General features: G+C 44.2%; 1 protein-coding gene across 8 annotated transcripts in view; it reads left to right on the top strand.

Annotated features, from left to right (window-relative positions):
- AGTPBP1 (ATP/GTP binding carboxypeptidase 1) overlaps nucleotides 1-17834 on the top strand; it is a 135108-nt gene that overhangs the window by 57621 nt on the left and 59653 nt on the right. For all 8 annotated transcript variants that reach the window (XM_060235437.1, XM_060235429.1, XM_060235433.1 and 5 more), the window contains 4 exons: nucleotides 5930-6076; nucleotides 7770-7901; nucleotides 16711-16804; nucleotides 17451-17488. In XM_060235437.1, coding sequence (XP_060091420.1) covers nucleotides 5930-6076; nucleotides 7770-7901; nucleotides 16711-16804; nucleotides 17451-17488 — 411 coding nt within the window. The remainder of the gene's footprint in view (nucleotides 1-5929; nucleotides 6077-7769; nucleotides 7902-16710; nucleotides 16805-17450; nucleotides 17489-17834) is intronic.

Below are 17834 nucleotides of genomic sequence, written 5' to 3'. Positions count from 1 at the left end.
TCCTTGGTGTAATACCTAAGAAATCCAAGCTTCTCCAAAGCTTGCTGATAAAACAGTCCCTGCCTTACTGTACGTAGATGATTCTGTTATATTATTCCATTTACAAGTGGCAAACACTCTGTATACTATACACTGTATACTATAAAGAGGAGCAGCTTGCAATAAACTACCAAAAAAAAAAAGACCTCGTCTTCACAACAAAAAGACATCAGAACCATAGATGGCAAATAGAGGGCCACAACATCAAACAGACAAAAATATTCAAATACCTTGGCATAGTCTTCCAGTCATCTGGACACTGGAGAGCTCAGGCACTGCACACTGCAGAGACTGCTCACAGAGCAACCTCTGCCTTTAGAAGATTCCACTTCACAAAAGGCGTCCTTTATCCCTGCAGCAATCAAGGTTTTCCAAGGAAAGGATTTCACTCAGCATTTTCATGGTTCCCAGCTCAATATTTATAAAGAAAGATGCCTATTGGAAGTGATACAGTCGAAGTTCCTATAAATGACTTTTGGAGTCCCACAATGTATTCCAGATTAGGGATGTGCAAAAAAAAAAAAATTCGGAATTACACGGATTCGGAAGTACACGGGGAAAAAAAATTCGGATTCCCCATGCACTAATGAATACCGTATTCGGAATAGCCGCATATACGGTAGATGCACGGCTATTACCGAATATACGGCCCTATTATACCCTATGGGCCATTGAAATCAATGGCAAATAGGGTATATTTGAAGCCGCATGGAGGGGAGGGGGTTTGAGATAGAGCCCCCAAATTTGCAGGGGACCTGCAGGGGACTCTCCCCTCCAAGCCCCCCAAGTCCCAAAAAGATTGGGCCAGGGGATCCCATTCCAGGGGCACCCAAAGAGGGTGCCCCTATTCCATCATTATACCCTATGGGCCATTGAAATCAATGGCAACATAGGGCATAATTAGAGGCTACTGGGGGGCAGGGGGTTTGAGGGAGAGCCCCCAAATTTGCAGGGGACCTGCAGGGGACTCTCCCCTCCAACCCCCCCAAGTCCCAAAATGATTGGGCCAGGGGGTCCCTGTCTTTGGGCTCCCCAAAAGGCCCATTGCTAACAATGATGGGGAAAGCCCAATTAGCCACTTCCTCACTGTAATTGTCGTGGGAAAAGTGGCTCTGGGGAACAGGGGGTTTTGAGGAGAGCCCACCAAACTGCTGTGCAGCTTCAGGGCACTGTCCCACACAAAACCCACAAGGCCAAAAAAAAATTGGACCAGGGGGTCCAATTCCTGGGGCACCCAAAGCCAAACCTAACCACATCAGAGAATCTCTATAGGACCCACATGCACTACATCCCTCTATCTACTCTAACCCTGCAGGGCAGGCCTGGAAGCAATATAAAACCCAGTTGTAAGTTGTAACATCACTGCCACACAAAACACAATCTGCTCAAGGTCTGCTCTGCAGACCTGGCTGCAGCAAACCCAGATGCCAGCTCTCCAGCCCTGCCCCAAACAACACGGGGAGACCTGGCCAACCACAACAAACCTACTGGTTCTGGGTCTCTCACCCAGGTGCCAGCTTCCCTGCCACAGAACACACAATCTACAGATGCCAGCTCTCCAGCCCTGCCCCAAACAACACGGGGAGAGCTGGTCAACCACAACAAACCTGCTGCTTCTGGGTCTCTCACCCAGGTGCCAGCTTCCCTGCCACAGAACACACACAACCTACTCTATAAAAACAAGAAAGTGACCCAGCCCACACACACCCTCACCAACCCCCACACCAACCAGAGGCAATTTAAAAAACCAAAACAAAACCAGCAGAATCACAAAAGGCCAAGTGTTAAAAAAGTGGCCTTTTCACCAACAAGAAAATTAGGCCAAACAGCACCCCCCCCCCAATAACCTGAAGATAAAAGTAACACAGCAGCAAAACAACACAGCAGCAACAAATCAAACAATGAAACAGTAAAAAACTCAACTTTTAATAATACAGGAACTCCCCCCCCCCCCAAAAAAAAAAACCCTTCACCCTAACCGCAAGAAATCCAAGCCACCCAAATCAGGAGAAGTAAAAGGGCACTGCACTTTAAAAAGTCCTCTCACTAAATTAAGATATGGGCAAATTAGCAAAAAAAACCCCACCCCAGGCCCACACCCCCAGCAGAACCTAACCCCCAACCCCAAATAGGCTACTCACCCACCCAAATCTGAACAAGTAAAGGGACTCTAGTCCTTTTACCAACAAAAACTAAAACAAGAACCCCAAAACTCTTACCTTGTCTTCTCTGAGTCCAGGGAGGTCTCTGGTAAGGCAGTGAGAGAGCAGCAGGCAGGAGCTAAAGCCAAAGGCAGCAGCACACAGCACAATCTCTCTCACACCAACTCACACCACATACACCAACACAGCAATGCAGGAAGACTCCTTAAAAAGGTTCTCTGGCCCTACAGAGAGCAATTTCAAAAAATAGCACTGCTCTCTCTGATTGGCCAGAGAACATTGCTTACTTGGATACCCAAGTAAGCAAAAGATCAAAATAACAATGTAGCTGATGGCTGGGCCATCAGCTACACAGTACACAACAACAGCCCTGCAAAGCATGCATTTACAATGCATTTTGCAAATGCATGCTTTGGATTGGCTGCTGGGGCTCCTCTTCCCCCTCCCCCCCTCCCTGTTCGCCACTAAAGGCGCCAAAGAAAGCAGCTCCTTTGAAGCTCCAGAAGCTAATTGCCGCCTTTTGAATTGACAGCCGCGTGTGCTGCTTACGAATAGCTATTCGTAAATACACAGCGAGTCTATTCGGCTGCTGTATAATGGGCTCTTATGGAAGTCGGCTGCAGGCTATTCCGTATGCGGCCGAATCAACACTGATTCGGCTGTAAATACAGCTTGGCCGAACCGAATGCACATCCCTATTCCAGATGTCCTTCTCAGACTAGAGGCTGGGCTGATCTCCTTAGAAGCATGTATATGGTTACTTGTGTCCACCTACTGGCTAAAACATAGAAGAGCCCCATGGCGCAGAGTGGTAATGCTGCAGTACTGCAGTCAGAGCCCTCTGCTCACGACCTGAGTTCAATCCAAGCGGAAGCTGGTTCAGGTAGCCAGCTCCAGGTTGGCTCAGCCTTCCATCCTTCCGAGGTCGGTAAAATGAGTAACCAGCTTGCTGGGGGAAAAGTGTAGATGACTGGGGAAGGCAATGGCATACCACCACATTAAAAAGTCTGCTGTGAAAACGTCGTGAAAGCAACATCACCCCAGAGTCGAAAATGACTGGTGCTTGCACAGGGGACTACCGTTACCCTTTACTCATTTTCAATCTGGTAGATCTAACCCCTTGATCTTTGATGACAGCCACTGCTCAACCTGGCCAAGAGCAGTTGAGGGAAAATTCCAAGAGCACAAACTCTCCCCACAAGCTTTACTGCATCCTGGGTATCAAAAATCAAAAGAAATAATCAAACACCAGGCTTTGGAAGATACTCTACATGAAATAGGGCACAAATACATAAATATCCAGATATTCTGCTGTATGCCAAATGTTTTTAACCCAACAAAAATATAAGCTAGTGACCAATTTACTAAGAAATATATAGAAACCAGTCCAAATGTCCAAAACATGTACATTCAAGTCCCAAAGTAGTGTGGTGACAAGCCAATCGATTAAGTACTTGTTTCTTTCCAGTCTTCATCTATTAATTGTAAATGTATAAAATGTTGTTAGCTGCCCTGAGCCGCCTAGGCGGGGAGGGCGGGATACAAATAAAATCTATTATTACTATTATTATTATTCATCAGACCTGGGACCAATATTGATTCAATTATATAGATTCTTTACATAATTTTTAAAAAAGGGGACGCAGAGCATCTCCAACAGCCATTTCACATCGGCTACAGCTCAGTATGAGGCTTTTTGCGCTAGAAGTTCTTCTTCCCGCAAGAAGCCTCATACTGAGCTGTAACTGATGTGAAATTGCTGTTGGAGACACTCTGCGTCCCCTTTTTTAAAAATTACCACATACCCTGCCATGTCCTTGGCATGCCACTGTGTTTGTTTTTATACAAAGTTACCTCATTCCCATTGCCTTTTCACCTATGAGTCCCAACCCTGATTCCTACACAGTTTGTTAGTTTTGATTTACTATTAGCCTTTCGTGTGTCATTATAAAACATGGACAAAAGAAGGATTTTAGTCTCTCCCCTTAGTTTCCTAGGCTTGGTCAGTATTACGAGTATACATTCAAATGACTGGGTGGGACAGCCAAAGAAAACAAAGGAGAAGGGAAAAGGGGCTGCTCAGCTAAGAACAATATTAAGGGAAATCCCATGAGGGAGGGTGAAATTGTCATAAATGCCATACAGTCTACCCTCCAAAGCAGCCGTTTTCTTCAGGGGAACTGTTCACTGTTATCTAGAGATAATTTGTAATTCTGAATGATCTCTGGGCTACACTTGGAGGCTGGCAACCCTGGTTGCTTTGGAGGGTGGAGTTTATGGCATTATACCCTTCTGAGGTTTCTCCCCTCAAACCCCACTGTCCTCAAGATCACCCTTCAAATCTCAAAGTATATTCTAATCTGGAGTTGGTAATCCTATCTCTTTTCCATTTAACAGCAAACCAGTTTTATCTCCCCTTCTCCTTAAACTTTATCTTCTCCCTACCTAGGAAAAAAATGACCCAGTTTTATGGTGCCTGGCACTGGGCAAGGCCCGCATGGATGGTACAGAACCTTAAAGGACTTGTGTGAGGGCACCTCACTTTCTTCTCTATTCTCCTCCCCACAGTATTTCTTCTTTTCTCCAGAAACCCTCATATCCTCTCCCCTTCCCCTGGCTCCCTGTCTCCTCAGCCATTCACTAACCTAGCTTTTGTCTGCCTCCCATCTTCAGCTATATTTATTATTTCTTTATTTATCCCCCACATTTCTCCACAGTGGGAATCAAAGCAGCTCACATTATTCTCCTCTCCTTCTTTTCATCTGCACAACACCCTGTGAGGTAGGTTAGGCTGAAAGTATGTGACTGCATGATCCATTATAGCCCAGTGAGTTTTCACAGCAAGATGGAGATTTGGACCTTGGTCTCTCAGACCCTGCTCTGAAGCTCTAACTGCTATACTACACTGGTTTTCATAAGGTGGCTACTGTTGAACAGTACCAAGCATCCAGGCCTAGTTAAGTCATGAAAGACACCCGTAGGTTGTTGCCAGGTTTAGGAGTGTTAACCTCCTTGCAGGACCTGGAGGTTTCCCAGAATTACAACTGAACTTCGGATGACACAAATCTGTCCCCTGGAGAAAAAGGCTGCCTTGGAAGGTGGATTGTATGGCATAATATCGTGTTGTGGCCTCTCACTTCCCGAAACCCTCCCTTCCTCATACTCCACCACAAAATCTCCAGAAATTTCCCAACCTGGAGCTGGCAATTTTAGTTGGGCCTGGCCCCAATGAATTATCCTACAAAGGTCAAAATGGGCCTAGAAAAGGCATTGCCCCTCCCACTGCCTTTTACTAACAGAACCAAGCTCTGGAACTCTGTGGTTGTCTAGCAACATCTTTCTTTCTTTCTTTCTTTCTTTCTTTCTTTCTTTCTTTCTTTCTTTCTTTCTTTCTTTCTTTCTTTCTTTCTTTCTTTCTTTCTTTCTTTCTTTCTTTCTTTCTTTCTTTCTTTCTTTCTTTCTCTCTCTCTCTCTCCCTCTCTCCCTCCCCCCTCTGCCCCCCTCTTCCCCCCTCTCTCTTTTTTTTCCGATTTCACAGTATGCTGCCAACCTGGGGCCTTTTTTACATTTTACCATCTGTCTTCTCTGTTCACAGCTCCAGTCACTGGATGAAAGTAACCAAAGATTTGGTCAACTGCTTTTAGTATATAGATGATAGTTGATATGGCCTTGAACTTCAGCAAAGTCTGTATATTTTAGGATTGCTGTTGCTTATATGTTTTTTCTAGGTGGTTGCCGGAGAACAAGTATTCTTGTTTCCAAAGGAGGAACACAAATTTTACTGCAATTGCTTGTGAATGTCAGTAAAGATTCCCCACCAAATGAAGAATTAATGGTGCTACTTCATTCTCTCCTTGCAAAAATTGGTCCAAAAGGTGAGCTGTACTTGTCATTGTCACACAGCAGTGAGAAAAGGAGGCAGTTATACTCATCTTGGCTGCTGGAGACCATAACTGACCCATAGAGATTGTTCTGACAACAATATGTTGAATATCTATTGGTTGACAAGTCAGGTTATATACTTAATGTCAGTACTGATTTTAAATTACAGCTGGACAAATGATTGATCTGTTTACTATCTGTGAAATCTTTGGGATCATAGATACGAAACAGCACTATTTGAGACTATTGTAAGTAAAGATTCAATTTGGAATGTGTGCAGTTGCTTTGAAGAAAGTACATTTTCATTTTAAAACTGCTTAGAGCTTTTCCAACTCATCTCTGGAGAAACAAAGGGCAAATGAGGTCCACAGCAGACTATTTCAGATTGGCCCTGAAGAGATGGAGTGGGCTCAGCCCAGAATTGATCAGTAGGAGGGTGTTTGTATCAATGAAATCCACTGTCCATTCCTCCTTCAAAATTTGGACTCTTTCTCATCACTACCTACAATTGGCATAGTTTTCTGATGTAGTCTGTCTTGCCTTATGCACTATATGCTTTTGGAGAGAGAAAGGTATACCAACAGTTTCGGCTACTAAGCTGGTTTCTTGAGAACCTGTGCATTTGTTTTATAAGGTTTCAAACATATGATCTCTAGTCATCCTCTGAACATTTAACAATAGATTAATCAATAAGCAGATAGGAAACTGACAAGGTAAGAAGATGACTAGAATATGATTAGGACACAGCAGTAATATTGTCACCGAAGTGACCCAAAAGGTACAGGTTGGATTTCAAGACAAAATGCATATAGTTTTTAGTTTTGAAGGAGTTGATATTTGAAACTCAGTTTTTTGATTTGGTACATTTATGGCATAGGGAATTTGAGCAATCTGATGTACTGGAAAGGGTGAAAAGTTGGTTATGGATGTAAAGAAAGTAAGGATGGGGATGAACCAGGAAAATTGAGGTTCGTTGGGGGTTTGTGGTTTTCACAGATCACAATCCTCCACTGAACTCCTCCACTGGACAAAAGGGTTCATGGTTTGTCTGGTTCATCCTGTCCCCAGGGAGCTCCAAAAGCATTTAAATGCCTTTAGAGCTCACTTCCCATTGGGCAAGGTCAGTTTCAGTGGACTGCATCAGCAGGATGCCTGGGGAAGTCAAAGCTTGAAGGGAAGGAATGAACCCTTAGGGAGAGTTCATGGGAGGCACGTTCTTCTGACCCCCTGGTTAAGGTTCCACGAACTGGCCCAGTTTGTGCTCAGACCATGGTTCATGGTTCAGTTCATGCTGATCTCTAAAAGAAAGTTGCTGAACTTTAAGTAATGACTTGACTTTTTGTTTTAGTTACAGTGGTGTAATTGGTATGGTTTGAATTGGAATGTAATAGGATTTCTCTTCTCACTTCTGCTACAGTCCACTTGAGTCCTCTCCCCTGAAATTGTGTTCCTAGGTATCAGACCATCATGAACAGGATAGGAGGCAGTGGTTGGGGAGAATTAGAAGGAATTACCACCCATTTCTTACACAAATGGAAATGCTGTTCTGTCAGATGAACTGCATGATTGCAAAATGCCACAGAATTACCTTAAATGTAGTAGTTTTTAAAATTTAATTCTGAGAGTATATTTGAATAAATTTTATTTTGCATATGTGCTAAGATTTCTGTTCCCTTTTATTTTCAGATAAAAAAATTGGAGTAAAAGCCAGAATTAGTGGTGCTTTAAATATAACACTAAATATAGTGAAGCAGAACTTGCAGAATCAAAGATTAATACTGCCTTGTCTTCAAGTGTTACGTGTATATTCAACCAACTGTAAGAACTTTGACTTTTTTTCTCTGATGCTATTTATTTAGATGTCTGATATGTAAGATGAAAATACTTGGGTACATTTACAGAAACTAGTTGAACCATCCAAAGAACAGAACATTGAGCCATCTCTATTCTGATACTCCAGGGATAGTTGTATTACTGATTCTGTGACCTCATTGTTCCAATCTGACAGAAACTAGTCTCCATTCAGCCCACACCTCATAAAATTGAAAATGTGTACAGTAAAGCAGGACTCCTGTGAGTTTCTGTCCATTCACCCACCACAATCTTCATTAGTTATGGAAGACATGCAGGCAGCCAGTGGCCCAGCCAGCATTTATCACCAGCTGACAGTGAAAGCTGCTGTCTGGATGCTTTGAGAGGTTTTTGCTTCCTCCACTCTCAATTTCTGAGTAGCAAATTATCAGGTGATTATGGGAGGCTACCAATTTTTCCTCTGGTGAAGCTTTTCCAGTATCTGGACAGAGGCTACAAATGCCATCATCATTCTCATATTAAGAGGGGAAAGGATTTGATGTCTGGAGGAGGGAGAATCCTATATCCAGAGGGCTGCAAAGGTGGCCTGGGAAGGGGGGGCCTGGGAAGGGGGGAGTAAAAGCTGCTCCTGATGCTTTTCTTTGTGCACCACTACTTGGGGAAAGAATGACCATCTATTGTAATCCACCTAGCCAATGCCTGTTTCCATCAAATAAATCAAGAAAACCCAAAGAGATATAAGAGCCAAAGGCAGCTTTTCCTTCTGTGTCAGAAAGAGAAGATAACCACCTGGGCTATCTGATCCTCTTCCAGAGGCTGCACATCTCATATCCAGACCTTTTTGGGACCACACAAGCAACTATGCCCATCGTCTGAGTATGGAGCAGGGGTCACTGTGTGTGTGTAGTTGTGAAATTCCTACACTATGCAGGGGATTGGACAAGATGACCCTGGAGGTCCCTTTCAACTGAACTGAACTGAACTGAACTCTGTGATTGTATGAAGTACGCTTCAGAACCCCAAGAGCACAAGCCAACAAAAGTACTTGATCTCCCAAGAAGGGAGAAGTTTCCCACACAGCCTTGGAAGAGAAAACAGAGGCAGGAAGAGAAATGGTCCTTTGTTTGGGCAACTTCATTGTTAGAAGCTGCCAGAAAGCAAAACACTATTCTCGCCCTCTGGCTCTCCAAGTACTTTTATAGCTAGTCAAACCCAGGGATTTATTAACATTTGACTTCCTGGAACTCTCCATCTTTGGTCTTTTGCACACACACACACCAAGCTGCAGTATTAATCTCCAATGCAGTTACAGAAATTTAAAGAGACACACTCAGCTTTCTTTTTTCACCTCAAGACAAGGGAAGGGGGAATCTTCCTCTGATAAAGGATTTGGTCTCCTATACCCACCAAACACTAATGGCTACCCCACATCTGAAAAGCAGTTGCAATGATTAAAACCAAATTGTTAATCACAGGGATTATTTGTTCTCCTCATGCTTACTGCTTTTCTCCTCCTCTTTCCTTTCCTCTCTTGCGAAGCTACATTGATGAGGTAGAATTGATGGGTAGAAACAATAATCAAGGGTTCACAGATGCATTAGACCACAGAGACTGATGGATTACTGACTTTCCCACCTTCCTAGCTGCCAGATGAAGGGCAGGGAGAGAAAGTGATGCATTTTGCTTAGGGTTGCCAGATCTGTGATGGAAAATACCTGGAGACTTTGGGGGTGGATCCTGGAGAGGGCAGGGGTTTGGGGAGTGGAGGGGCCTCAGCATGGTACAATACCAGAGTCCACCCTTCGAAGCAGCCTTCAAAGCAGCCATTTTCTCCAGAGGAGCTGATCTCTGTCATCTGAAGATCAGTTGTAAGAGCAGGAGATCTCCAGGCCCTACCTGGAAGCTGGCTACGCAAGTGAGGGCCTGCCCACAGGCTTCAGCTGAGCAGGAGTGGAGGGCCATGTAATAACTTCCTCATGAAAAGGAAGATCCACAGGCTTCAGCTGAGCAGGAGTGGAGGGCCATGCTAGAGGAAGCACCCCTGTGCTTGAGATGAACAGCCATGCATAGAGAGGAAAGAATCCATGCATATTTTCATGTGTGAGCACACTAATGGGAACCCTGGTGAAGATCCATCTAGCAGCCATTGCTGCTTTTCATGAGGAAGTTATTACATTAATTTGGGGGTCTCCTAATATTGGGGGGAAAATACTAGCTCTTAGGTGACCTGGTAATACTCTAGTTTCTCGTCAGATCGCATAATAAATCTTTTGCCTTTTCTTAATCTGTGCATCCCATGGAAGCTGAAAAGGATGAAGAGATTAGCTAGGTGTCTGATGGCTCCTGAGCCTGGCGTCACCTTAGCCAGAGACAATGACATAGTTATGTGACTTGCTCAATGCTTGCATATTCTGAACCTTGAGGAAATAGTGTTTGGACAAGCTGCCCCAGTTCCACAGAGTTCTGCCATACTCCATTTTGTGTTCCAAGCCTGGCAAAGAGTGTCCAGAATACCAAAGTGTCATACGTGCCAAGTGTTGTTGAGGGGTGCTTGCGCCACTATGCAGCCTGGCTTGCACCCCACACAGCATGTGTGCGAACAGGGTATATAGGAGCGGTTTCAAGGTGAAGGGACATTCTTTTTTTGTCCATAAGTTGGCTCAGCATTTTTTAAAGTGGCTGTCCAATGTTTTCCTTCCTATACACTGTATTGTCCCACAGGGGTCATTGCCCTTCCTTTTAGCCAGACTGATGAAACCACCCTTTGAACCTTCAGCCTGTTGCTTCTTAGTTTTACTCTCAAGGAAAGTAGCATTGTTAGCGGCTGTTACTTCAGCCAGAAGAGTCAGTGAACTGGCACTCAGGGCTGATCCTCCTTTTCTCAAGATATTCAGTGAGCAAGTCTAGACTTCTTGTTTAAGGTAGTTTCCAAGTTCCACCTAGCACAGGAAATTGCCCTACAGGTATTCTTCTCTGCTCTGACCTCAGAAGCAGAAAAAGCCCTGCATATCCTTGATGTTATAGGAGGGGCTCTCCTTTGCTATAACCAAACCATTCAGTGAAAGCAAAGCACTATTTATATGTTACTGGGGCCCCATGAAGGGAGGAGAAGAAAGAGAAGATGATGATGGTGGTGATACTGGATTTATATCCCACCCTCCACTCTGAATTTCAGAGTCTCAGAGCGGCTCACAATTTCCTTTACCTTCCTCCCCCACAACAGACACCCTGTGAGGTAGGTGAAGCTGAGAAGACTCTCACAGTAGCTGCCCTTTCAAGGACAACCTCTGCCAGAGCTATGGCTGACCCAAGGCCATTTCAGCAGCTGCAAGTGGAGGAGTGGGGAATCAAACCTGGTTCTCCCAGATAAGAGTCCGCACGCTTAACCACTACACCAAACTGGCTCTCTGCCTCTCTGCTTCTGCCTAGTCTGTGTCCAGATGGGTAGTTGCTGCTATCCATTCTTGTTACCTGGCATCCAGACAGCTGTTTCTGCTTGATGTCAAAGCACACACCACCTAAGCACAGAGTTCATCTGCCACATTTCATTGATGAGTTCTCCTGGTGGACATCTGCATAGTGGCAACCAATGTTCCCCCTAAGCTGCAGAGTCTTGTGAGCAAAAATTCTACTTTGTGAGCTACCGGCATTAAAGTTGTGAGTTACTGCATAAATTGGTGTGCTCTGGGGCCATTTTTTCCTGAGCGGAGACAAAAATGTGTGAGCTGGAGTCTAAAAACTGTGAGCTAGTTCACACTAACTCAGCTTAGAGGGAACACTGGCGGCAACCTAGTTGACACAGGACACATTTGTGAAGCACCATGTTTTAGACCTGCATAACAGGAAAGAAGCAGATGTGGTTATTCTACAAGCTCAGTTCCAGTAAAAGACTCGCCCCACCTCCTCTGGTGAATAGCTCACTAATGGTCCCAATGTGGGGCTTCACAAGAAGATGGAAGATGATAACAAAGTTGCACTTACCTGTAATTGTTGTTCATTGATGCCTTTTGTGCAGACACATATTCCCTCCCTCCTGCTCCACTGTGAGCTTTCACCAGCCCCATAGCCAGAAATTTTGGGTGGGGGGGGGGCCAGGGCATAAAATTTTGGGTGGGGCGGCCATGGAGTCTTGGCTGCTTTTTCCAGCGGCCAGCTGCCCTGCCCCAGCTCGCTCGCTCTCATGCTCTTGGGGGTGGGAAGAGCCTGGGGGGAGTGGCAGCAGTGAAAACGGGGCTGCGGGGAGAATGGGGGAGGCAGGTAAGAGCCCGGGGAGAGCGGCAGTGGCGAAAACGGGGCCCTTGGGGAGAGCGGGAGAGGCAGGGAAAGAGCCTGGGGAGATTAGTAGCAGTGAAAATGGGGCTGCGGGGAGACTGGGGGAGGCAGGAACAAGGTGGGAAGAGCCCTGGGAGAGTGGCAGCTGTGAAAATGGGGCCTTGGGGAGAACGGGGGAGGCAGGGAAGAGCCCAGGGAGAGCGGCAGTGGCCAAAATAGGACAGTGGGGAGAGTGGAGGAGGCAGGGAAGAGCCCGGGGACAGCAGCAGTGGTGAAAGCAGGGCAGTGAGGAGACCAGGGAATGTAGGAATGGGGTGGGAAGAGCCTGGGGAGAGGGGCAATGGTGAAAATGGGGCCATGGGGAGAGCAGAAGAGGCATGGAAGAGCCCAGGGAGAGTGGCAGCGGCCAAAACGGGGCTGTGGGGAGAGCCGGGGAGTCAGGTAAGAGCCTGGGGAGAGCAGCAGTGGCAAAAACAGGTCTGTGAGGAGACCGGGGGAGGCAGGAAGGGGGTGGGAAGAGCCTGGGGAGAGCGGCGGCGTGAAAATGGGGGAACGAGCAGTAGGGAAAGGAGGGGCCATACAGGGGGAAGGGGGGGTTGGGTCAAGGGCCTGTGCCCCGCCCCTCCGTGGCTACAGGCCTGGCTCTCACAAGTCCTATAGTGGCATGGCAGGGGACTCACAGTGGCTTAGCGGGAACTGAGGGAAGGAGGTGCCTGCCAATGAAGCATGTGACACAGTGGGTGGGAATCTCAAGCATGCATTGGCTCCAAAAGGGGTGGGGTGCCCCTCTTTGGAATTTTTAAACTAGAAAGAAAATGTCCTGGGGGGGGAGCTGTACGGTCCCAATACATATCTGCACAGGTGATGTTGATAAACAACAGTTACAGGGATGTGCAGGTTTGTTTTACTAGTCCATACTTATAGGTACAGTGTGCGTTTGCAATAAAAAAGGCCAACGCCATGCTGGGAATTATTAGGAAGGGAATTGAAAACAAATCAGCCAGTATCATAATGCCCCTGTATAAATCGATGGTGCGGTCTCATTTGGAGTACTGTGTGCAGTTCTGGTCGCTGCACCTCAAAAAGGATATTATAGCATTGGAGAAAGTCCAGAAAAGGGCAACTAGAATGATTAAAGGGCTGGAGCACTTTCCCTATGAAGAAAGGTTGAAATGCTTGGGACTCTTTAGCTTGGAGAAACGTCAACTGAGGGGTGACATGATAGAGGTTTACAAGATAATGCATGGGATGGAGAAAGTAGAGAAAGAAGTACTTTTCTCCCTTTTTCACAATACAAGAACTCATGGGCATTTGATGAAATTGCTGAGCAGACAGGTTAAAATGGATAAAAGGAAGTACTTCTTCACCCAAAGGGTGATTAACATGTGGAATTTACTGCCACAGGAGGTGGTGGCGGCCACAAGTATAGCCACCTTCAAGAGGGGTTTAGATAAAAATATGGAGCACAGGTCCATCTGTGGCTATTAGCCACAGTGTGTGTGTATATATAAAAAAAAATCTTGCCACTGTGTGACACAGAGTGTTGGACTGGATGGGCCGTTGGCCTGATCCAACATGGCTTCTCTTATGTTCTTATGTAGAGAGTGAGGAGCAAATTAGATACAATGTAATGATGACATTTAGCAGATTAAAGGACTATACTGGAATAGCAAGCTTAGTTTACATGGTTATCATTTCTTTGGGTTTAATTCCAGGGGAAAACATGGTAAAGCAAATACAGCAAAATTGAAGATTGATGGGCAGATTACCCTTTTTAATTGTGGAATACTGAGATTAATTAACCAAGACCCTGCCATGATGCCCCATCTGTCTCCAGCATATTGGCGACTTTACAGCATTGTCTCCTTTGAGATGGGGCAGTTGGCTGTGCAGTGTTTCTCCTCTGTCCAGAGAAATACATTCCAATTTACCATTCCAAATTGCATTACATTCTGCTAGACATTACAATCTGCTATTTCAATCTACTATTCCAAGTAAGAAATGAAATAAATAGGATGTATAGCTCTTCTGAGGATTTGGTGAGATTACAGAGGTAAAGACTGAATGAGGTTAGCATATGTAGTGAGATAAGAAATTAGTATCCCTGTTAAATCCTGGGGTTTCCATTGTTCTAAATGTTGTAATAACTTGTAACTCAGCAATTTCCCTTTCTAGTCTGTTCCTGAAGTTCCTTTGCAACAAAAGAGCTACTTTGAGGTCACCAATTGAATGTCTTGAAAGGCTGAAGTGTTCTCTTACAGGTTTCTCAGTCTTGTAGTTTTTTATATCAGTTTTGTGTCCATTTATCCTTTGGCATAGGATTTGACCCATTTGCACTATGTAGAGAACCAAAGGGCATTGTTGGCATTTAATGGCATATACAGTGTTAGAAGATGAGCATGTGAGTAAGCCTGAGTTGGTGTAGTTGATGTATTTAGGTCGAGTGATTGCGTTGTCTGGGTGTATGTGGCAGCAAAGTTGGCATCTGGTTTTATTGCAAGCTCTGCTACCAATGTTCATGTTCAAGTTAGATGTTGTATTATTGTGGGTGAGGAATTGTTTAAGATTGGGGACTGTCTGTGTGCAAGAAAAGGTCTGCCCCCCAAAGTGCTCATCAAAAAGAACACATTATTCAGTAGAAATTGTAAGTCATTTATAATGGACCCCTTCCTTTTCCTTCCTTCAGAGGCAAAATTTTCCCTCCATTTTTTGTCCCCTTCTGTGACTGAATCACCCACATAATATTCTTCTTCTTTAGCTAAGAAGTCTGGCTGTCTTTCCTTTTGACAGTTAAGTATATGGACTTTTTGGCAGAACCTGGGAACTTGAGGGAAGGATTAGGAGCCCTCTTTGATTTAAAGCACTAGTAATGGCTCTTTAGGCATTTTTAAAATTCAAAAAGAACACAATATTTTATTTTACATAGTGGGGAAAGGTCAGGTGAATTCAGGGGTTGACATTTTTGAGGTAAAATCAATTTTTTCCAGATTAGTTCTTATATGGGCCGTTTTTATTCACACCAGACTAGGGATCTCTGTACTCTTCAGAGCTATTTTCCGTGTTCAACTCAGTAAGGAATCTTCTTTTTTCCCTAGAAGATCTTTCCCCTTTTCTTGGCCTGAATAGGAGTCTCTGAACACTTCTGAAACCTAGCCACTTTTCCCCAGTTCTCCTGTCTGTGTTAAACCACTCTCAGCTGAGGCGGAAATCAGACTCTCCCAGTCAAGTCACAAATCTGATTCACTCTCCTCAGCATCCAGCTCTCAAGACTATGTCTGCTCAGCTGATGCTGTCCAATCAGATTGCTCAGAGCAGCATGTCACTCAAGGCTCTCTTGCTCTGTGAAGAATTAACTCTCTTCACATAGCTTTATTCTGTTTGTACAGTACTTTGACGCTTTTAAAAAGGTGAAATTTGTCACATCGTTATGATATGTTGAACTGTTCTGAGTTGAGAACTGTATGTGACTACTGGTAGTGGTCTGTTATTGTCTCTTTTGGGCCTGTCTTATTAACAGGCTGTCTCTGGGTATCATTCTAGTTTTGTTACTCTGTTTCTTGACTTCATCAGGTGGATATTTTAGTTCTAAAAAGGTTTGTTGTAGATCCCTCAGGTGAGAATCTCTGCCTGTAAGATCGGAACGGATGCAGTCGTAGTGTAGAGCTTGACTGTAGACTATAGATTGATATGTTTAGGATGCTAGCTGGATGCATGTAGCTATGTTTGACAATCAATAGGTTTCCAGTAAAAGGCAGTGTCTGTGTGTCCATCATGTATTTGTACAGTGGCGTCCATAACATGAATTTCTTGCATAGATTGGTTCATTGTCAGGTTGATGATGGGGTGAAAGTTGTTGAACACCTGGTAGAATGCATCTACCATATGTCCAGGTAATAAAGATGTCATCAGTGTAATGCAGGCATAGGAGTAGGTGTGAGTGGGCAGGAGTTTAGGAACTGTTATTCCAAGCCAGCAATGAAGATGTTAGTATACTGTGCCATGGTATTCTAAAATTTGCAGATAAGATAGTGTTGTATAAATGAAAAATTGATTTAAAGAACAACGTTATCTGGAGCATCTTACACTGCAGAACATGTAAATATATATACTTTTTATTCCAGTGTGCCTTAGTGATTTCTGCCTCGCAAGGAACCAGGATTGAGCTGTTGCTTTTGCATATGGGGAGGAAGACTAGTAGGAAAACTATAGCAACTGAGCCATGGTAATAACTGCCTCTCCTTTGTTGGCACTTGCTAACTGCCTTGCAAGTGATTCTGCCACTGGAGCTGTTGCTTCTTCTTCCGTGAGGGAATTTGTGCAGGTGTAGCATAATACCCCCAAACAATTGCATGTAGTATTCTGAAAGTTCACTAGGCATTTGCATACAATATTTGAAGAATCAAACATACGATGTATCTCTAGTGAAAGGAAAAAGATGATAGTTCAGCGACATGGTACTTTAGCTGCTTTTCCATTAAGTATAAAGTATCACATTAATATTTTTGCTCTTCAGTTAAAAATCATATTTTAAATTTTTTTTCAGCTGTAAATGCTGTGTCCTTGGGTAAGAATGGGGTTGTGGAGCTGATGTTTAAGATCATTGGTCCTTTCAGCAAGAAGAATACTGGCCTTATGAAGTAAGTAAAATACTCAGTATGTTGACTAGACGTTTTGAAATGCCACTAAAATATTTATTTAAATATATCGCTAACTAGCATTTGGGATGAGGAGGAACATAGCATGACTGAACCTGTGTGGCTTTTGTCAAAATAGAAAAAGCCATATGGCTATGATCATCTATTGAAAAAAATGGAGAAAAAAAGGGCTATGATATCTAAATAAGCTTTCATTCAGATTACACAGTGTAAGTCAATGCAATTAATAGGATGGGATATCCAAGAAATCAATATATTAAGATTAAGATTGTGGAAATTTAAAACCAAACAAAAATCTGAAACTAAGCAAACATATGTGATTCCTATATGTTAAATATTATAGAAATTACATAGAAGGACTGAACTCAGTAACTGATGGGCAGCTGATGAGTGACTGCAAAATGGTAGTAATATACATGCTCCATCTATCTAGCTTTTCATTAAAAAATTAAGCTGTGGCATTGTGCACCAACTGGAGTCTCTGAGTTGACATGAAGATAAAATGTTTTGAATTAATACTCAGCAAGGCATTGCATTTTTTAGACTGTTAGGCTACAGTTTTGTTTATAGGGTGCTTAACTATGATCAAGATTATTGCTTAAATCTGTGTTTCTCTTTATATTCACAGGGTTGCTTTAGACACTCTTGCTGCATTGCTAAAATCAAGTAAGTGTATGGTTTAATATTTAACAAAACTGTGTATGTGTGTGTATATGTAGTCCTCAGATTCAACAGGAGCTCACAGGAGCACAGCTGCTGAATCTTTCTGAGGGCTCCCCCTCCTCCTCCCCACCTACCTTGTCCATTGAATAGTAGGTGCAGCTGCATAACAGTACGTGGATTAGGAGAGCAGGCAGCCAAACAGCCACAAAGGGCTTTGCCATGCCCCCAGCAGCCCTCTAACTCCTGGAGAAGCCCGCACCACCCTTTCTCCACTTCTTATGTTGATTTTGGGCAGTGGGTGGCTTGCTGGCCTTTTGACTGGGGTGGGGCAGCCCAGGAGAGCCCCAGG

The sequence above is a fragment of the Heteronotia binoei genome, chromosome 4, assembly GCF_032191835.1.
Source record: "Heteronotia binoei isolate CCM8104 ecotype False Entrance Well chromosome 4, APGP_CSIRO_Hbin_v1, whole genome shotgun sequence".
Taxonomy (NCBI): domain Eukaryota; kingdom Metazoa; phylum Chordata; class Lepidosauria; order Squamata; family Gekkonidae; genus Heteronotia; species Heteronotia binoei.
This window is presented reverse-complemented; position numbering and strand designations above follow the sequence as displayed.